The sequence below is a fragment of the Ovis aries genome, chromosome 12, assembly GCF_016772045.2.
Source record: "Ovis aries strain OAR_USU_Benz2616 breed Rambouillet chromosome 12, ARS-UI_Ramb_v3.0, whole genome shotgun sequence".
Classification (NCBI taxonomy): Eukaryota; Metazoa; Chordata; class Mammalia; order Artiodactyla; family Bovidae; genus Ovis; species Ovis aries.
In genome coordinates, this window is record NC_056065.1 from 3,540,940 (window position 1) to 3,561,586 (window position 20,647).

General features: G+C 45.7%; 1 protein-coding gene and 1 long non-coding RNA gene across 3 annotated transcripts in view; one reads left to right on the forward strand and one right to left on the reverse strand.

Annotated features, from left to right (window-relative positions):
* The first annotated feature begins 1,777 nt into the window (after positions 1 to 1,777).
* Positions 1,778 to 19,645, forward strand: LOC132657493 (uncharacterized). Its single transcript, XR_009595786.1, has 3 exons — positions 1,778 to 2,088; positions 2,375 to 5,665; positions 7,697 to 19,645. It is a non-coding gene; the product is annotated as an uncharacterized LOC132657493 (long non-coding RNA).
* The window catches only part of RAB7B (RAB7B, member RAS oncogene family), a 40,118-nt gene continuing 30,369 nt past the window's right edge, over positions 10,899 to 20,647 (reverse strand). For both annotated transcript variants that reach the window (XM_042256999.1, XM_042257000.1), the window contains one exon: positions 10,899 to 11,649. In XM_042256999.1, the coding sequence (XP_042112933.1) occupies positions 11,434 to 11,649 (216 nt within the window). In that variant the 3' untranslated portion in view covers positions 10,899 to 11,433. The remainder of the gene's footprint in view (positions 11,650 to 20,647) is intronic.

Consider the following 20,647-nt stretch of genomic DNA (forward strand, 5'->3'; position numbering starts at 1 on the left):
AAAGCCCACTTGGCTTTGCATTCCAGGATGTCTGGCTCTAGGTGAGTCATCACACCATCATCGTTATCTGGCTCATAAGGATCTTTTTTGTATCATTCTTCTGTGTATTCTTGTCACCTCTTCCTAATATCTTCTGCTTCTGTTAGGTCCATACGATTTCTATCCTTTATCGAGCCCATCTTTGCATGAAATGTTCCCTTGGTATCTCTAATTTTCTTGAAAAGATCTCTAGTCCTTTCCATTCTATTGCTTTCCTCTATTTCTTTGCACTGATCTCTTAGGAAGGCTTTCTTATCTCTCCTTGCTATTCTTTGGAATACTACATTCAAATGGGTATATCTTTCCTTTCCTCCTTTGCTTTTAGCTTCTATTCTTTTCTCAGCTATTTGTAAGGCCTCCTCAGACAGCCATTTTGCCTTTTTGCATTTCTTTTTCTTAGGGATGGTCTCGATCACCGCCTCCTGTACAAAGTCATGACCTCCATCCATAGTTCTTCACGCACTCCATCAAATCTAATCCCTGATTCTATTTGTCACTTCCATGGTATAATCATAAAGGATTTGATTTAGGTCATACCTGAATGGTCTAGTGGTTTTCCCTAGTTTCTTCAATTTAAGTCTGAATTTGGCAATAAGGAGTTCATGATCTGAGCCACAGTCAGCTCCCAGTCTTGCTTTTGCCGACAGTATAGAGCTTCTCCATCTTTGGCTGCAAATAATATAATCAATCTGATTTCAGTATTGACCATCTGGTGATGTCTGTGTGTAGAGAGGTCTCTCGTGTTATTGGGAAAGGGTGTTTGCTATGACCAGTGCATTTTCTTGGCAAAGCTCTGTTAGCCTTTGCCCTGCTTCATTTTGTACTCCAAGGATAAACTTGCCTGTTACTCCAAATATCTCTTGACTTCCTACTTTTGAGTTCCAGTCTCCTGTGATGAAAAGGACATCTTTTTTGGGTGTTAGTTCTAGAGGGTCTTGTAGGTCATCATAGAATCATTCAACTTCAGCTTCTTTGGCATTAGTGGTTGGGGCATAGACTTAAATTAGTGTGATATTGAATGATTTGCCTCCAAAAGGGCAGAGATCATTCTGTCATTTTTGAGACTGCACCCAGGTGCTGCATTTCAGAGTCTTTGTTGACTATGAGGGCTACTCCATTTCTTCTAAGGGATTCCTGCCCATAGCAGTGGATAAAATAGTTATCTGAATTAAATTTGCCCATTCTGGTCCATTTTATCTCACTGATTCCTAAAATGTTGATGTTTACTCTTGCCATTTCCTGTTTGACCACTTCTAATGTACCTCGATTCATGGACCTAATATACCACTGAAGGAGGAAACAGACAGAGCTGGACTCCGTCTCAGGCCAGGCTGCGAACATCAGGCTACATGCATGGTCACCCTCCCAATGGACTCTGAACTTTGTGCCTGGTGTCTATAGAAATGGCATACCCATGGAAAACCAGACTCCGCCCCCCCCCCCAACCACCGCGCCCAGATAAAAGAGCCTCAGGACTTGTACTTGGACTCTCCCTTGCATAAAAGAATATGCTAATTATCTCTGTAACAGAACAAAGTGGTAAATTCCATTATGTTTATTGGGATATGACCACAGGCCTATTGATAAATATCCACTGTTTATCTACTCTTGTGACACTTGAATCATGTGTTAACTTTGATCCTATCTCTCTTTTACCTTGCCCAGATTAGTTTCAGGGAATCTGGGGAGGCGGGTTTGAGCAAGCACACTTAGGGTATATAAGGTTTTCACAAAAACTGGTTGGGGTCCTTGGCTAAGAGGAGACTCTGCCTTGGGCCCGCAGGTGTAATAAGCTGCACTCCACTATCTGCATTGTCCTTCTGAGTGAATTTGTTTTCCAGAACGCATGGCTACAACATTTGGTGCTTTGGCCGGGAAACTCCTTACTTTGAGGAGACAAGTCCCATTTGGGATTACTCTGAGGCCTTGTGACTTGAATCTTTTAGAGGGGGAAAGGCACCTCACCCTTCTGGAAGGATTCTGCTTCTCAACGCCTGGACCTTTCACGTTAGCAGGTAGTGGACGGCAGCAGGGGAACTGAGCACTCAGGTGAGGAGGAACCCACCCAGCAGGGTGGGAGAGGGGGCCTGATCACCCCCTGGGAGGGACTAGAAGGAGCGGGGACCCACAGGAGCCTGGAATAGGCAGGCAGCGATTGCTTGGTACACAGATCGTACACAGATAGACAAGCATGCTAGGGTTAGGAAGGGAATTTGTGAAGGTCATTTAGGAGGTGTGTCCATGCCGTCTCAGGGAAAATTATTACCAGCGATCACCAGGGGATTTTTAGGATAGGAAACTGGTCCTTGTATGCTCATATTCTGCCCTCTCCCAGGAGGTGTCCCGTCTGCTGTGAAATTCTTGACCCCCTTGGAATTGTCAGGCTGGAAGGAGGGGGATACATAAGTGAGTATGAATTGGCTTTTCGGGAGACGGCCTGGGACATGGGATATTTAACCCATCTATGTTTTCATCTGCACCTGATCAAGCCCACCAAGGCAGAACTTAAAGGGAGAAACAGTCTTGGACCACATGGTGTTCTGGTTGGGCCTTGCTGACCAGCAGGTGAAGACACACCGATCCCCCTTCTCCCTCTGGGATCTGGCAGGATTTGGACGAGGACGACCTGCCCCTCCCCCATACAGGATGATGACGCGCCCGCCGCCCAGTTCTCCACCATGACCAGAGGCCGCCTTGATGCCCGATCCAGGGCCAGGTGAGTTTCCAGCAGCAGCCGCTGCTCCTCCGCCAGCTCTCCCGGAGGTCGTAGAGCTGCCACCTCGGCGGGCTCCGATCCTGGTGGCAGAAGCCTCTGGCCAACACTTCCAGGATCCGGCTCCAGCCGAACCGCCCAAGCTATACCCGCCTCTCCTGGTGAGTACTGACAAGAAGTAGAGGGAGACGTTGGAATTAAGCAGAGACTGCACTCTGCCAGAGAGCTGGAGGGAACGAAAGAGAAAAGACTGGAGATTTGCAATGCTAGCTGCTGCGCTGGGAAAGTCTATCTCGGGCTCTTTGGAAAACCTCCTCTGCCCCAGGGACAGGACGTCCTTCAACCAGTCCCAACGGAGGCCTCGGGCCCCATTACAGCCAAACCAGTGTGCCCGGTGTGAGGTTTTGGCCACTGGAAGAATGAGTGCCCTAAGGCAAGGAAGGAAGAGGAAGCTCCCGCAGCTGTGGGGCTTGCTGACTTGGAAATTATATAGGGCTGCCAGGCTCAGAGATATCAGGTCCCTGAGAGCCCATGGTCACCTTAAAAGTGAGGGACCAAAACATTGACCTCATGGTGGATACAGGAGCAGAACTTTCCGTAGTAACAAAACCTGTGACACCATTATCCAAAGAGACTACTGCTGTAACTGGGGCATCGGAGAAGAGACGATTAAATCGTTTTGCCAGTCCAGAAAATGTCAGATGAGGGGCACCAAGTGATTCATGAGTTCATCTACATCACAGAGTGCCCAGTAGCCCTGTTGGGAAGAGACTTGCTCTCCAAACTAGGAGCACAAGTGATGTTCTCCCCTGAGGAGAGGCCCACCTTCTGGATGGGCACTATGGCTTATTTGCTCTCTCTCTCAATACCACCCCAAGGTGAGTGGAGGTTGCATGAGCCTCCGAAGGAAAAACCAGGGCGGGCGGAAGAGCAAGAGAGAGAGAGCTAACTCAGTTATTCCCTGATGTCTGGGTGGAAGACACCCCCACCCCCCCTGCTCCCCCCATGCTGGTTCAACATCAAGCCCCAGTGATAATAGAACTCAAAGCAAGCACCATCCCGGTTAGAAAGCACCAGTACCCACTACCGATAGAGGCCTGGGCAAGCATACTGCCCCACATCAATAGACTGAAACAAGCGGGCATTCTAGGAGAGTGCCAGTCGGCTTGGAATACGCCGATCCTGCCAGTCAAAAAGGAAGGACAGGGCTATAGGCCTGTACAAGATCTCAGGGTAGTCAACCAGGCTACTGTGACTTTACACCCCACTGTTCCAAACCCCTATACCTTACTCAGCCTCTTCCCGCCAAGGACTAAAGTTTATACTCGCCTAGATCTCAAGGAGGCCTTCTTCTGCATACACCTTGCCCCAGCATCACAGCCCATCTTTGCTTTGAGTGGGAAGATCCAGTTGGGGGCGCCAAACAACAGCTCACCTGGACTACCCCACAAGGGTTTAAGAACTCCCCAACCATCTTTGGGGAAGCCTTGGCTTCTGACCTGGACTCATTCCATCTGGAAGAGTATGGATGTTGGCTCCTACAATACGGGGATGACCTGCTGCTGGCCGCTGAGACCAAGGAAAAATGCTGGGAAGGGACAAAAACACTGCTCCAGCTGCGGAGGAAGCAGGTTACCGGGTGTCGAAGAAGAAGGCACAGACCTGCAAGGAGGAGGTAAGGTTTGTTTTAAAGGACACAAGGGTCCAGACCCTAGTTGGGTCCTGTGTACTGATGGCACTAGCCTGATAAAACAAGGACAACGGCTGTCAGGTTAGCCAAAGCAGAAGGGGCCATCAAGACTGAAAAGGGATGGTGGGAATTGCCAAGTGGCAAATTATTGGTCCTGGAGGAGCTGGCACTCAATCTGGTAAGCCAAGCACACCAAGCGACCCACCTAGGCCATGCTGCCTGCTCACAGGTTAATGCTGCCTCTCGGGTATTCAGACAAAAACCTCCGGGTATTCAGCTGAAAGGCACGCTGCCCTTTGAACACCTGGGAGTGGACTTCACTGAAATGAAACCTCACCGACACTACTGTTACCTGCTGGTCAAGGTATGTACGTTCTCAGGATGCGTAGAAGCTTTTCCTACCTGGACTGAAAGAGCATCAGAAGTAGCCCGGTGCCTGCTTAGGGAAATAGTTCCCAGACGTGGATTTCCTACCAGCATCGGATCAGACAATGGCCTGGCTTTTGTAGCTGATTCAGTACAACAAGTAAGCAAAACTTTAAACATCAAATGGAAACTGCAGACTGCATATAGGCCCAGAGTCCTGAGATGGTGGAATGAACCAGCCAGACATTAAAGAGACTCTCCAAGTGGATCATAGAGACTGACTGCTCCTGGGTGGACTTGCTTCTGACGGCTCTGCTCAGACTCAGGATGACCCCACAGTCCCAACGCTATTCTCCATACGAAATCGTGTGTGGCAGGCCCCCTCCCATAATAAAACAGGTGTCAACAAATTTGCCTCAGGTAAGGGGGGATAGGATTTCACAGCAGATGGAACTGGGTAAGGTAATAAATCGGGTTCCCTTGGGGAACAGATTCATGAGTTTACGCCTCTTGACCAAGTATGGGTCAAAGATTGGAAACGTGACTTGCTAGCCCCTTGGTGAAAGGGCCCTTATGTTATTCTAACTACCCCTACTGCAGTTAAAGTTGCAATTATTGCCCCTTGGATCCATCATACGAGGGTGAAGAGAACATACCACGCAGACCCAGAAAACGCTGAGTGGACTGCACAGAGGGACCCCACTGACCTTCGAGAGACTAAGACCATCCTTAAGAAGAAGGAAAAGAAGACCCCGGATGAGCCCCTTGAGGATGAAGCTGCATAATCAACTCCTGCTGCTTGGTCTCATCAACGTGCACATTCTTACGCCAACTTCCACAATACCTCCAGCATTTGGGTATGTGGGGCTCTGCCTCTGTCTGTGATGGATGGACTTCCCTGGTGCTGTCACCGCTCTGCCAAGGAGATTTTAAACCACTCTGCTCTTTTCTGGGACACAATCATAATCTCTCCCTGTTCTCTGGGTGTAAGCCAGACCTACAGTCAACAGACTTGAGTCATAGGGTTACATTTGATATAAATGCCAGTGTAAAAAAGCCTAACCTACAACAAGCCCCGGTAAATCTACCTTATTTACATGCTATGTGGACAAGATCCGTGTTTCAGTGGTATGAGTATATTGTTGCCTTATTCGTACCCTCTATAGGGACAACAGATATTATGATTAAAGTAGAGGCCTTGACTAATTTCACAAAACAGGCCCTCCTAGATAGAACAAAAGCTATCCAAGCCTTAAATGAAGTGCAAAGCCAAGTGAGAAAAGCGGTAATTCAAAATAGAATGGCTTTGGACATACTCACAGCTGCTCAAGGAGGGACCTGTGCTACAATTAAGGCTGAATGTTGTGTATGCCTTCCTGACTTATCTGGCAATGTATCAACTGCTGTGGGTGGGTGGGTGGGATAGTCGCCTAGTCGTGTCCGACGCTTTGCGACCCCATGAACTGTAGCCCGTCAGGCTCCTCTATCTGTGGGATTCTCCAGGCAAGAATACTGGAGTGGATCGCCAGTCCCTTCTCCAGACGATCTTCCTGACCCAGGGATCAAACCCGGGTCTCCTGCATTGCAGGCAGATTCTTTACCATCTGAGCTATAGGGTTTAGATGACATGAAAAGCCAGATAAAAGCAATGTCGAATGAAAACATTCCTTTCTGGACTTGGGCCCTATCTTGGGTAAAGGCTGATTGGTGGAAAACTATATTTGCCATGGTTGTAGTTGCCTTGATAGCTCTGCTTTGTGGACCCTGCATTTTACAATGTGTTAGGCAGCACGTATGGTCACCCTCCCAACGGACTCTGAACTTTGTGCCTGGTGTCTATAGAAATGGCATACCCATGGAAAACCAGACCCCCCTCTCCCCCAGATAAAAGAGCCTCAGGACTTGTACTTGGACTCTCCCTTGCCTAAAAGAATATGCTAATTATCTCTGTAACAGAACAAAGTGGTAAACTCCATTATGTTTACTGGGATATGACCACAGGCCTATTGATAAATATCCACTGTTTATCTACTCTTGTGACACTTGAATCATGTGTTAACTTTGATCCTATCTCTCTTTTACCTTGCCCAGATTAGTTTCAGGGAATCTGGGGAGGCGGGTTTGGGCACGTACATGTGGGGTATATAAGGTTTTCACAAAAACTGGTTGGGGTCCTTGGCTAAGAGGAGGCTCTGTCTTGGGCCCGCCGGTGTAATAAGCTGCACTCCACTATCTGCACTGTCCTTCTGAGTGAGTTTGTTCCCCAGAACGCGTGGCTACAACACCACGTTCTTATGCAATATTATTCTTTACAGCATCGGACTTTACTTCCATCACCAGTCACATTCACAACTGGGTGCTGTTTTAACTTTGGCTCTGTCTTTTCTTTCTTTCTGGAGCTATTTCTCCACTCTTCTCTAGTAGCATATTGGGCACCTACCAACCTGGGGAGTTCATCTTTCAGTGTCATATCTTTTGCCTTTTCATACTATTCATGGAGTTCTCAACGCAAGAATGATGAAGTGGTTTGCCATTCTCTTCTCCAGCGGACCACGTTTTGTCAGAACTCTCTTGGGTGGCCCTACCGGGCATGGCTCACAGTTTTATTGAGTTAGCCAAGGCTGTGATCCATGTGATCAGTTTGGCTAGTTTTCTATGATTGTGGTTTTCATTCTGTCTGCTCTCTGCTAAGAGGCTTGTGGAAGCTTCCTGATGGGAGATACTGACTGTGGGGGAATCTGAGTCTTGTGCTGATGGGCAGGGCCATGCTCAGTAAATCTTTAATCAAATTTTCTGTTGATTAAATGGGCTGTGTTCCTTCCTTGTCGTTTGGCCTGAGGCCAAACTATGGTAGGAGAAATTACAATAATGGTGATCTTCTTCAAAAGGACCTGCTGCTGCTACTGCTAAGTCACTTCAGTCGTGTCCGACTCTGTGCGACCCCATAGACGGCAGCCCACCAGGCTCCCCCATCCCTGGGATTCTCCAGGCAAGAACACTGGAGTGGGTTGCCATTTCCTTCTCCAATGCATGAAAGTGAAAAGTGAAAGTGAAGTCGCTCAGTCGTGTCTGATTCTTAGCGACCCCATGGATTGCAGCCTACCAGGCCCCTCCGTCCATGGGATTTTCCAGGCAAGAGTACTGGAGTGGGGTGCCATTGCCTACTCCGTCAAAAGGACCTAAACCTGCACTATTGTTTTCAATGCCCCAACCCTGCTGCAGGCCACTGAAGACTCAGGCCTCTGCTGGAGACTCCTGGACACTCACAGGCAAGTCTGGCTCAGTCTTTTGTGGGGACACCACTCCTTTTTCCTAGCTCCTGGTGCACACAAGGTTTTGTTTGTGCCCTCTAAGCGTCTGTTTTCCCAGTCCTGTGGAAGTTCTGTAATCAAACCCCACTGGCCTCCAAAGTCAAATTCCCCGGGGGTTCTCAGTCCCTTCACTGGATACCCAGGTTGGGAAATCTGTTGTGGGTCCTAGAACTTTCCTAACAGTCTGAGAATTTCTTTGGTATAATTGTTCTGCAGTTTGTGGGTCGTCTGCTTGGCGGCTTTATGGTAGAGCTAATGGCGACCTCCTCAAGAGGACTTGTGCCACGTGACCCATAGTCACGTTATATTCCCTCGCACTGCTATTTGTATTCCTCCAAAATTCATACAATGCTATTTGTGCTCCTCACTTATTCATACATATTCCTCCCTAATACCCCAAACTCATGGTATTAGGAGGTGGAGTCTTTGGCAGGTGGTTGTGTCATGAGGGTGGAGCCTTCATGAATGGGATTAGTGCCCTTATAAAAGAGACTCTGGAGAACAAGCTTGTCCCTTCTACCCTGTGAGGACACAGTAAGAATCTGGCCAACTGAAACCCAGAAGAGGGTCCTCAGCAGAACCCGGCTGTACTTGTACCCTGGTCTTGGGCTTTCAGCGTCTAGACCCGTGAGACATAATTTATGGTGTTTATTAGCTGCTTAGCCCGGAGAAGGCGATGGCGCCCCACTCCAGGACTCTTGCCTGGAAAATCCAGGAGGAGCCTGGTAGGCTGCAGTCCGTGGGGTCGCTAAGAGTCGGACACGACTGAGCGACTTCACTTTCACTTTTCACTTTCATGCATCGGAGAAGGAAATGGCAGCCCACTCCAGTGTTCTTGCCTGGAGAATCCCAGGGACGGGGGAGCCTGGTGGGCTGCCGTCTATGGGGTCGCACAGAGTCGGACACGACTGAAGCGCCTTAGCAGCAGCAGCAGTCTGGTGTTTTATTCCTGTAGCCTGAACAGACTTAGACTCGCACCCTATTCTTCACCCGCTGCGCTCACTCCTCTGGACACCTTATATGATCATCTGTCTACGGTCCGCTTTTCATGCTAGAATACAAACTCCGTGACAGTGTGTTTTGTTCACTGATCCATCCCTAGAATAGTGCCCAACACACAGTAGTCACTCAGTAAATATAAATGGAATCACTGAATGGAAGTTAGAAGGCAGAATTAGTGAAAGTCAGGTGTAGGCTTCAGATCTCTCAAGGAGGGGGCAGCATAGCTGACTAACAGCTCAGCTTCTAGAGCTTGACAGCTTGGGTTTGGGTTTCAGCTTTGTCACATACTAGTGTCCAAAATGGACAAGTAATTTAACCTCTCTGTGCCTCAGTTGAAAACCACAGTAATAGAAAACTAACCAAACTGATCACATGGACCACAGCCTTGTCTAACTCAAAGGAACTATGAACCATGCCCTGTAGGGCCACCCAAGATGGACGGGCCATAGTGGAGAGTTCCACCTTACCTGCCTCCTGAGAAATCTGCAAGAAGCAACAGTTAGAACTGGACATGGAACAATGGACTGGTTCCAAATTGGGAAAGGAGTATGTCAAGGCTGTATATTGTCACCCTGCTTATTTAGCTTATATGCTAAATAGTACATCATGTGAAATGCCAGGCTGGATGACGCACAATCTGGAATCAAGATTGCTGGGAGAAATATCAATAACCTCAGATATGCAGATGACACCACCCTTACGGCCGAAAGCGAAGAAGAGCTAAAGAGCCTCTTGATGAAAGTGAAAGAGGAGAGTGAAAAAGGTGGCTTAAAACTCAACATTACAAAAACTAAGATCATGGCATCCGGTGCCATCACTTCATGGCAAATAGATGGGGAAACAACAGAAACAATGGCAGACTTCATTTTTTTTGGTCTCCAAAATCACTGCAGATGTGACTACAACCATGAAATTAAAAGACATTTGCTTCTTGAAAGAAAAGCTATGACCACACTAGACAGCACATAAAAAGCAGAGACATTACTTTGCCAACAAAGGTCCATCTAGTCAAAGCTATGGTTTTTCCAGTAGTCATGTATGGATGTGAAAGTTGGACTATAAAGAAAGCTGAGTGCTGAAGAATTGGTGCTTTTGAATTGTGGTGTTGGAGAAGACTTTTGAGAGTCCCTTGGACTGCAAGGAGATAAAACAAGTTAATCCTAAAGGAAATCAGTCCTGAATATGCATTGGAAGGACTGAGGCTGAAGCTGAAACTTCAGTACTTTGGCCACCTGATGCGAAGAACTGACTCATTAGAAAAGGCCCTGGTGCTAGGAAAGATTGAAGGCAGGAGGAGAAGGGGATAACAGAGGATGAGATGGTTGGATGGCATCACTGACTTGATGGACGTGAGTTTGAGCAAGCTCTGGGAGTTGATGATGGACAGGGAAGCCTGGCGTGCTGCAGTCCATAGGGTCACAAAGAATTGGACATGACTGAGTAACTGAACTGAACTGAACTGTGCCTCAGTTTCCCCATATGTCTAATGTGGATTATGATTTAACACCTAGTTCACAGGACTCTTGTGAGGACTAAAATAGTTAACATTCATAAACTGCTCAGAACAGTGCCTAGTACATAATAAGCCTCAATATATGTTCGATCGTCTAACACATTATTGACCAGGGGATTTTTGCAGAAACTAACACCTGTGGCATTAATATGTATTGTGTTAAAAATAAGCAACCCACCAACCAACCAACAAAGATATTTTGAATTCAGCATTCCCTCCCTACACCATGTTATGCAGAGCTGTATAGTTTTCAAATGACTAGCATATATATAATTTTACTTTATTTTTCTATCATTTTTCTATCTTACCCTGTGAAATGAGCAAGAAATAATAATAATAACTATTTTTTAGCAGTGTCTCATGGCATGCAGACTCCTAATTCTCTGACCTTTGGTGGAACATGTGCCCTCTGCTATGGAAGCACAGAATCTAACCACTGGACTGCCAGGGAAATCCCCAGGAAACAACTATTGTTCTCATTGTACAGAAGAGAAAACTGAGGCTAGAAAGAATACTAGCTTAATATCACAAAAAAAACTTCGTTAAAATCACCTGACTTCAAATCTATGGCCCTGTCTCTGATTTCACAGGTAATTCTCTGCCCTAGATGTAGCCTGAAACAGGGAAAAAATCAAATCAGAGACTGGTAGAGATTCTCAGAAGTCCTATAAACACCAGTCTCTCTCATTTTCAGAGTTTTGAAATGCACTTAATTTTCTCCAATCATGGGCTCGTATTGCATATAGAACAGATGTTTCTGAGATTTTAAGGGCAAAGAAATCTCCCAGAAATTCAAGAGCTATGGATCCGAGGCTACAGATGTCTGGGGAGCTCCCTGCTGACCGAAGACCTGTCTTCCCAAAACAGTGGCTGTGGGCTCAGAACCGTGCTGGGGCATGGCAGCAGGGAGGACGCAGTGAGCTCCGCCCATGAGGTCTTCTCTCTGGTCCAGTTTGGAGGATGCAGGCAGAGTCTTCCTGGGGCTAAATGTGCCAGCCGCCTGCTTCCAGACACTCTGCAAAGGTGAGAGAATTGGATTTTGCTTTTACAAGTGACCTCAATGCTAACCAGGCAGCTTGAGTCCCAGAAGTCAGTGAGGGAAGATGAGTAGGTGTGAGCAGGATGGATGACTTCTTTTGTTTGTTCTCTCACTCATTCATTCATTCATTTAATTGCACCCTTAACTTAATAAAGGTAAGTTAAAGAATCTGATAACCTTTATTCACAAAGAGATTTAAGCCAATCCTCCTGAAACTCTTCCCGACCCAAGAATAACCAGCATTTATTGCTGGGCCTACCACCTTCTCCTGAGACATAAACCGAGATTTATCACAGGTCTCACACTTTTAATACACTTTACAACTCTACCAAGATAATATTAGAGAGTCCCCCAAATTTCAGATCTGTTTTCTCGGCTAATGCCATAAAGAACAGTAAACCTAGTTACGGGCCGTCCTGTGAAAACCCCTTTCATTTTGACCTGTGGTCCTTCTCTACTTCTCTAATTGTGCTTTCTTAGATTCTGTATCTGTCAGTTCGGCAGCAACAAATCACAGGGCCACCCTCAGAGCTAGAATTGTTTATGTCTCTGCTGCAAGCAGCCTGCCTGGAGCACACCTTTCCAGTGTAGACCCAAGCCTCTGCCACCTTCGACTCTCACACACCATGTAAATGTTTCTCCTGTCCTAAATCAACCCAGGGCCAGGAACCAGACGACTAGGTAAAGACTCACTTGCCCCAAAGCCTGTGGGAATTACTTAAACCAGCCAGTCGTAAACTTTTTACTCAGCCCTGCCTTGCCTTTCCTGCAGAAACCCCAACAAAGCCCGTGTTCTAGGGATCACCACTCTTTCTCCTAGTTTTCCTTCCTGATCACCCTGGTCACCAAAGACAGAAACACGTTAAGATGTATTATTTCAGGGACTAAAGTGATAATTTAATGTTCATTTTGCGACATGCCAATAAAATATTACAGGAAAGGACCAAATGAACAGAAATGATGGAGAATACTTAATGTACTGGGGGACACACTATTAGTAATTACGGGCTTCCCAAGTGGCTCACTGGGTAAAGAATCTGCCTGCAATGCAGGAGACGAAGGACACTTGGGTTCAATTCCTGGGTCAGGAAGATCTCCTGGAGGAGGACATTGCAACCCACTCTAGTAGTTTTGCTTGGGGAATCACATGGACAGAGGAGCCTGGCAGGCTGCAGTCCATGAGGTCACAAAGAGTCAGACATGGCTGAAGCGACTGAGTACGCGTTGAGCATCTACTACAAGCAGGCACAGCACATACATAACCCTTAATGGTAAACATTATTATCCCTACGTACAGAGGAGAAGGCAATGGCACCCCACTCCAGTACTCTTGCCTGCAAACCCCATGGACGGAGGAGCCTGGTGGGCTGCAATCCATGCGGTTGCTAGGAGTCAGACACGACTGAGTGACTTCACTTTCACTTTTCACTTTCATGCATTGGAGAAGGAAATGGCAACCCACTCCAGTGTTCTTGCCTGGAGGATCCCAGGGACGGGGGAGCCTGGTGGGCTGCCGTCTATGGGGTCGCACAGAGTCGGACACTACTGAAGTGACTTAGCACAGATGAGACCATGGATGCTCTGAGAGGGCGGGGGACAGGCCCAAGTTCACACAGCTACGAAAAACAAAGTCAGGCTTCAAACCCAGGAGGGCCTGATGCTAAGGCTCAGACTGTGGCTAAAATTTTAAAAATTGAATCCCTGAGTGGTTAAAATACGTGTAATATATGTAGCATACACCGAAGACACAAAGTGTAATAACAACATGACTGCCTGTGGCCTCAACCCAACTGGAGAAATAGAAGTCTTCCAGCATCGTCCTGGTGCCTTGAGTGTCTGGCCCCTATTGCAGCTCTGCCGACCCTGACCCTGACCCTGTCAAAGGTAAACACAGTCTAAATTTGGGGTCCAGGTGTCCCTTATTTGCTCGCCTTGTATTGCTTTCTGTTGTTTTGCCACATGCAATTATGATAAATATGTATGAAGATAAGCTGTTAAGTTTTAAGCTTTACATAAATGCTTTACCATATGTCTTCTATGGCTTGCTATCTCCCAGAGCTTCTGAGTTTCACCCAGTTGATGTGTGTGGCTTTATTTATTTCCAGTGCTGGGAAGTGCCACTGTTTGAATATACCACATTTTATTTATCTGACTTCCTGGCAGATGTTTAGATCATTTTCAGTTTCTTAAAAAAAAATTTTTTTTTTTGCTATTACAAACAATACAACAAAAAATTCTTTCAGGGGAGACTTTCCTGGTGGTCCAGTGGCTAAGTTTCCATGCTCCCAATGCAGGGGTTCTGGGTTCAATCTCTGGTCAGGGAACTACATCCCACGTGCTGCAACTAAGAGTTCACAGGCTCCAACGAAAGACCCCAGATGCCACGACTAAAGACCCCAGATGCCACGACTACAGACCCCAGATGCCACAACTAAAGACCCCAGATGCCACAACCAAAGACCCCAGATGCCACGACTAAAGACCCCAGATGCCACGACTAAAGGCCCCAGATGCCACGACTAAAGGCCCCAGATGCCACGACTAAAGACCCCAGATGCCACGACTAAAGACCCCAGATGCCACGACTAAAGATCCCAGATGCCACAACTAAAGACCCCAGATGCCACAACTAAAGACCCCAGATGCCACGACTAAAGACCCCAGATGCCACGACTAAAGACCCCAGATGCCACGACTAAAGGCCCCAGATGCCACGACTAAAGACCCCAGATGCCACGATTAAAGACCCCAGATGCCACGACTAAAGATCCCAGATGCCACAACTAAAGACCCCAGATGCCACGACTAAAGGCCCCAGATGCCACGACTAAAGACCCCAGATGCCACGATTAAAGACCCCAGATGCCACGACTAAAGACCCCACATGCTGCAACCAAAAACAAAGATCCTGCATGCCACAACGAGCATCGAAGCTCCTGTGTGCCACAAGAAATAAGCAAATTTAAAAAAAATTCCTTTTAAAAATTGAACTAAAATTGAAGTTTAATTGATTCACAATATTATGTTGGGCTCAGGTGTACAGCAAAGTGATTTGGTTTTATATATATATATATATATATATATATATATATATATATATACACATATTCTTTTTTAGATTCTTTTGCATTATAGGTTATTACGAGATACTGAATATAGTTCCCCGTGCTATACAGTAAACTCTTATTGTTTATCAGGGGATCTTCCTGATCCAGGGATCAAACATAGGTCTCCCACATTGTAGGCAGATTTTTTACCATCTGAGCCATTGGGGAAGCCCCATTTTATATATGATGATGTGTATCTGTTAGTCCCATATTCCTAATTTATCCCCATCCCTCCCCTTCTCTCTTTGGTAACCATAAATTTGCTTTCTATGTCTGTGAGTTTGTTTCTGTTCTGTAATTAAGTTCTTTTGTCCTATTCTTTAGATTCCACATACAAGTGATATCATACAATATTTGTCTTTGTCTGACTTACTTCACTTGGTATGACAACCTCTAGGTCCATCCATGTTGCTGCAAATGGCATTTATTTCATTCTTTTTTTAATGGCTTAGAATTTTCCATTATATATATATATATATATATATATATATATATATACACACCATATCTCCTTATCCATTCATCTGTTGATGGACACGTAGGTTGCTTCTATGTCTTGTCTATTGTAAATAGCGCTGTTATGAACATTGGGGAGCATGTATCTTTTTGAATTATGGTTTTCTCCAGACATATGCCCAGGTAACTCCTGAGTCCCTTGGATGGCAAGGACAACAAGAAGATCAAACCAGTCAATCCTAAGGGAAATCAATCCATTGGATATTCATTGGAAGAACTGATGCTGAAGGTGCAACTCCAGTTATTTTGGTCAACTGACTTGAAAAACGGGCTCATTGGAAAAGTCCCTCATGCTGGGAAAGATTGAGGGTAGAAGAAGAGGGCATTAGAGGATGAGATGGCTGGATGGCATCACTAATGCAATGGACATGACCTTGGGCAAACTCCAGGAGATGGTGAGGGACAGGGAGGCCTGGCATGTTGCAATCCATGGGGTTGCAGAGTCGGACATGACTGGGTGACTGAACAACTACAACAATGGTAACTTTATTTCTATACTTTAAAGGATCCTCTACAGTGTTCTTCATAATGGCTGCACCAACTTACATGCCTACAAACAGTGTAGGAGGGTCCCCTTTTCTCTGCACCCTCTTCAGCATGTATGGTTTGTAGACTTCTTGATGCTGGCCATTCTGACTGGAGTGAGGTGATCCCTCACTGTAGTTTTGACTTGTATTTCTTTAATAAGTAGTGATGTTGAGGATATTTTATGTGCCTGTTGACCATCTGTTGTATTTTTGGGGAAATATCTATTTAGGTGTTCTGCTCATTTTTTGATTGAGTTGTTTGTTTTGTTGTCGTTGTTGAGTTGTATGAGGCTATTTCTATATTTTGGAAATAAAGCCCTTGTTGGTTGCTTCATATGCAAATATTTTCTCCCATCCTGTAGGCTGTCTTTTCATTTTGTTTATGTGTGGTGTGAAGGAGTGTTCTAACTTCATTGATTTACATTTGGCTGTCCAGCTTTCCCACCCACTCCAGTGTTCTTGCCTGGAGAATCCCAGGGATGGGGGAGCCTGATGGGCTGCCATCTATGGGGTCGCACAGAGTCGGACACGACTGGAGCGACTTAGCAGCAGCAGCAGCAGCAGCAGCAGTCGCAGCAGCAGTCCAGCTTTCCCAATACCACTTGTTGAAGAGACTGTCTCTTCTCCATTGCGTAGTCTTGCCTCCTTTGTCAAAAATTAGTTGACCCAGGTGTGTGGGTTTATTTCTAGGCTCTCTATTTTGCTCCATTGATCTGTATGTCTGTTTTTGTTCAATACCACACTATTTTGATTACTATTGTATGAAGTCTGGGAGGGTTATGCCTCTAGCTTTGTTCTTTTTCCTCAGGATTTCTTTGGCAAGTCTAGATCTTTTGTGGTTCCATATAAATTTTAGGATTATTTGTTCTAGTTCTGGGGGAAATATCATTGATATTTTGATAGGGAGCACTTTAAATCTGTAGATTGCTTTGGTTAGGATGACCATTTTAACTATATTGATTCTTCCAACCCAAGAGCACAGGATATGCGTGTCCCATTTCCTTGAATCTCCTTTGATTTCCTTTATTAATTTTTATATTTCTTAGTGTGTAAGTCTTTTACCACTTGGTTAGACTTAATCCTAAGAATTTTATTTTTGTGATGCAAATTTAAACAGGATTTTTGTTTCTACTTTATGATAATTCATTGTTAGTATAAAGAAATGCCTCAGATTTCTATACATGAATTTATATCCTGCTCCCTGTTGAACCAATTTATCAGTTCTAATAGTTTTGGCTTGATAAAGGACAGAAATGGTATGGACCTAACAGAAGCAGAAGATATTAAGAAGAGGTGGCAAGAATACACAGAGGAACTTACAAAAAAGATCTTCATGATGAAGATAATCAGAATGGTGTGATCACTCACCTAGAGCCAGACATCCTGGAATGTGAAGTCAAGTGGGCCTTAGAAAGCATCACTATGAACAAAGCTAGTGGAGGTGATGGAATTCCAGTGGAGCTATTTCAAATCCTGAAAGATGATGCTGTGAAAGTGCTGCACTCAATATGCCAGCACATTTGGAAAACTCAGCAGTGGCCACAGGACTGGAAAAGGTCCATTTTCATTCTAATCCCAAAGAAAGGCAATGCCAAAGAATGCTCAAACTACCGCACAATTGCACTCATCTCACATGCTAGTAAAGTAATGCTCAAGATTTTCCAAGCCAGGCTTCAGCAGTACGTGAACTGTGAACTTCCAGATGTTCAAGCTGGTTTTAGAAAGGGTAGAGGAACCAGAGATCAAATCGCCAACATCTGCTGGATCATGGAAAAAGCAAGAGAGTTCCAGAAAAACATCAATTTCTGCTTTATTGACTATGCCAAAGCCTTTGACTGTGTGGATCACATCACAATAAACTGTGGAAAATTCTGAAAGAGATGGGAATATCAGACCACCTAACCTGCCTCTTGAGAAACCTACTTGCAGGTCAGGAAGCAACAGTTAGAACTGGACATGGAACAGCAAACTGGTTCCAAATAGGAAAAGGAGTACGTCAAGGCTGTATATTGTCACCCTGCTTATTTAACTTCTATTCAGAGTACATCGTGAGAAACGCTGGGCTGGAAGAAGTACAAGCTGGAATCAATATTGCCAGGAGAAATATCAATAACCTCAGATATGCATATGACACCACCCTTATAGCAGAAAGTGAAGAGGAACTAAAAAGGCTCTTGATGAAAGTGAAAGAGGAGAGTGAAAAAGTTGGCTTAAACTCAACATTCAGAAAATGAAGATCATGGCATCTGGTCCCATCACTTTAGTGTCAGACTTTATCTTTTGGTCTCCAAAATCACTGCAGATGGTGACTGCAGCCATGAAATTAAAAGACGCTTACTCCTTGGAAGGAAAGTTATGACCAACCTAGATAGCATATTCAAAAGCAGAGACATTACTTTGCCAACAAAGGTCCGTCTAGTCAAGGCTATGGCTTTTCCTGTGGTCATGTGTGGATGTGAGAGTTGGACTGTGAAGAAGGCTGAGCACTGAAGAATTGATGCTTTTGAACTGTGGTGTTGGAGAAGACTCTTGAGAGTCCCTTGAACTGCAAGGAGATCCAACCAGTCCATTCTGAAGGAGATCAGCCCTGGGATTTCTTTGGAAGGAATGATGCTAAAGCTGAAACTCCAGTACTTTGGCCACCTCATGCGAAGAGTTGACTCATTGGAAAAGACTCTGATGCTGGGAGTGATTGGGGGCAGGAGGAGAAGGGGACGACAGAGGATGAGATGACTGGATGGCATCACGGACTCAATGGACGTGAGTCTGAGTGAACTCCAGGAGTTGGTATGGGCAGGGAGGCCTGGCATGCTGCAGTTCATGAGGTCTCAAAGAGTCTGACATGACTGAGCGCCTGAAGTGAACTGAACTGAATCGTTTTGGTGTGGAGTCTTTAGGGTTTTCTATGTAGTGTATCATGTTATCTGCATATAATGAGACTTTTACTTCTTCCTTCTGATGTGGATACTTTTCATTTCTTTTTCTTGCCTGATTACTGTGGCTAGGACTTCCAATACTATGTAGAATAGAAGTGGTGAAAGTGAGCAACCTTGTCTTGTTCCAGAATTTAGTGGGAAGGCTTTCAGACTTTTACTGGTTAGTATTATGTCAGCCATGGGAGAAAATTCTTGATCATGTCCTCTGGTGCACCAGGAAGGGTTTTGCCTGTGCAGGGACAGAACTGTAGGATTGGAGGGCCTGAATGTGGTGCCTTACTCCATCTAGCCCCCAGATAATTGCACCAGTTTAGTTTGGAGTTTATAAGCTAGAGCAGCATCTTTTCAGGGGTCAGTGTTTCAGTTAGGAAAGGGAGTTCCAGGGTGTTGACAAACTGGTAAGCCCTGAGATTAGCCTTGGGAAATTCCTAAGTGTAGTCATTACATGGTAATTCACAAAGCAGTGCAGACTTGATTGTTCATCTCCAGAGCTGAGTTTCTGAGACTGGAAACACTTGCTCAGTTACTAGCTAACATCCCAGTACAGAGGATCCTCCTCCAGGACACAGGAGAACCAAGAGAACCTGAGGGGCTCTCACCACATCCCAGAGGACTTGGCATCTCAGCCAGAGCACGTGGGCTGGGAGGATTTCTTAAGGGTGTCCTCTATGGCGGCAGAATCTAAGTTTGTCAGCCTTGGATTCAAGGCCATAGGATGTGACTGATTGGAGGCAGGCAGATCCTGGTTGGAGTTTTGCTTCTCTCCCTGTTTGTTCTTTTTTTCCATCAACACTCATTTTCCTTCTTTTAAATTGTTGATTATATAATACATTGAAAGAATTCAAAATTTGAATTGCAAAATTATACAAAGAAGAGTCTTGCTGTCTCTCCAGTCTTGTGTTTGCCCAGTCCCTCTCTGAAAGGTAATCACTTTTATCTACTTCTCATGCATTCTTCTAGAGTTTTCTTTATATACAAGCAAAAATGAACATAAAGTCTTATTTGAGTCTCCTGTTATAGAAGATATAGCATATTATTCCCATGATTCTGCATTGCTTTTTAATGTGCAGTGCATCTCAGATATCTTTTCCAGGTCATTACATAAAACATTGAATTGTCATTAAAAAAAAATACCTGTGTAGTATTCCATTTCACAGTATTTGTTATCTACTATGCACCAGCCTCCATGCTGAGTGCTGGGGTTAAAGTGATCAATCAAAATAGGCCCTACCTTCAGAGATACTACAGTCTAGGCAAATGGACAAAAAACTATGATAAAATACTGGAGGAGCTGTGCCTGTCAAAACTATTTCTCCAGCCCCAACCATTTGTCAGGCATTTCTCTGGGCATGGGGGAGAAGACAGTGGATAAAACCAATGAAAATGCCTGCCCTGTGGCACTTCTATCCTAGTGGAGCTGAAGTTCTGGCACTGTGTTCACGGGGGGCTCAGGGATGTCCACAGTGGGGCCCCTCACTTGGTCTCAGGATCAGGTAATCCTTACTGAAGAAGATAATGATTTAGCTGATAACTAGCAGCTAAGGAGGAATTAGATTGGGGAAGGGCCAGAGAGGAACCAGTGCACCCAACAGAGGTCCCCATGCCAGGCGTGGCAGGGTGAGAGGCATGTCTGGGGACTGAGAGGAGGTCCTTCATTTGCAGCCGTGAGGGAGGCTGTGGCCAGAGCTGAGCCCCGATGAGCAGGCCCTGGCTGGTGGGGGCAGCCCCTGCAGATCCCAGGAACTGTCCTGTGGATGCGGCTGCGATGGTTGCCATGTGGAGCAGCCAGGAAAGGGATCAGCGGGCAGGCGGTGGGCTCCAGGCCAGGGCAGTGGGGTCCAGGCGAGGCATGCGGTCGGCTGGACCTGCTGGAGCAGAGGATGGGGGG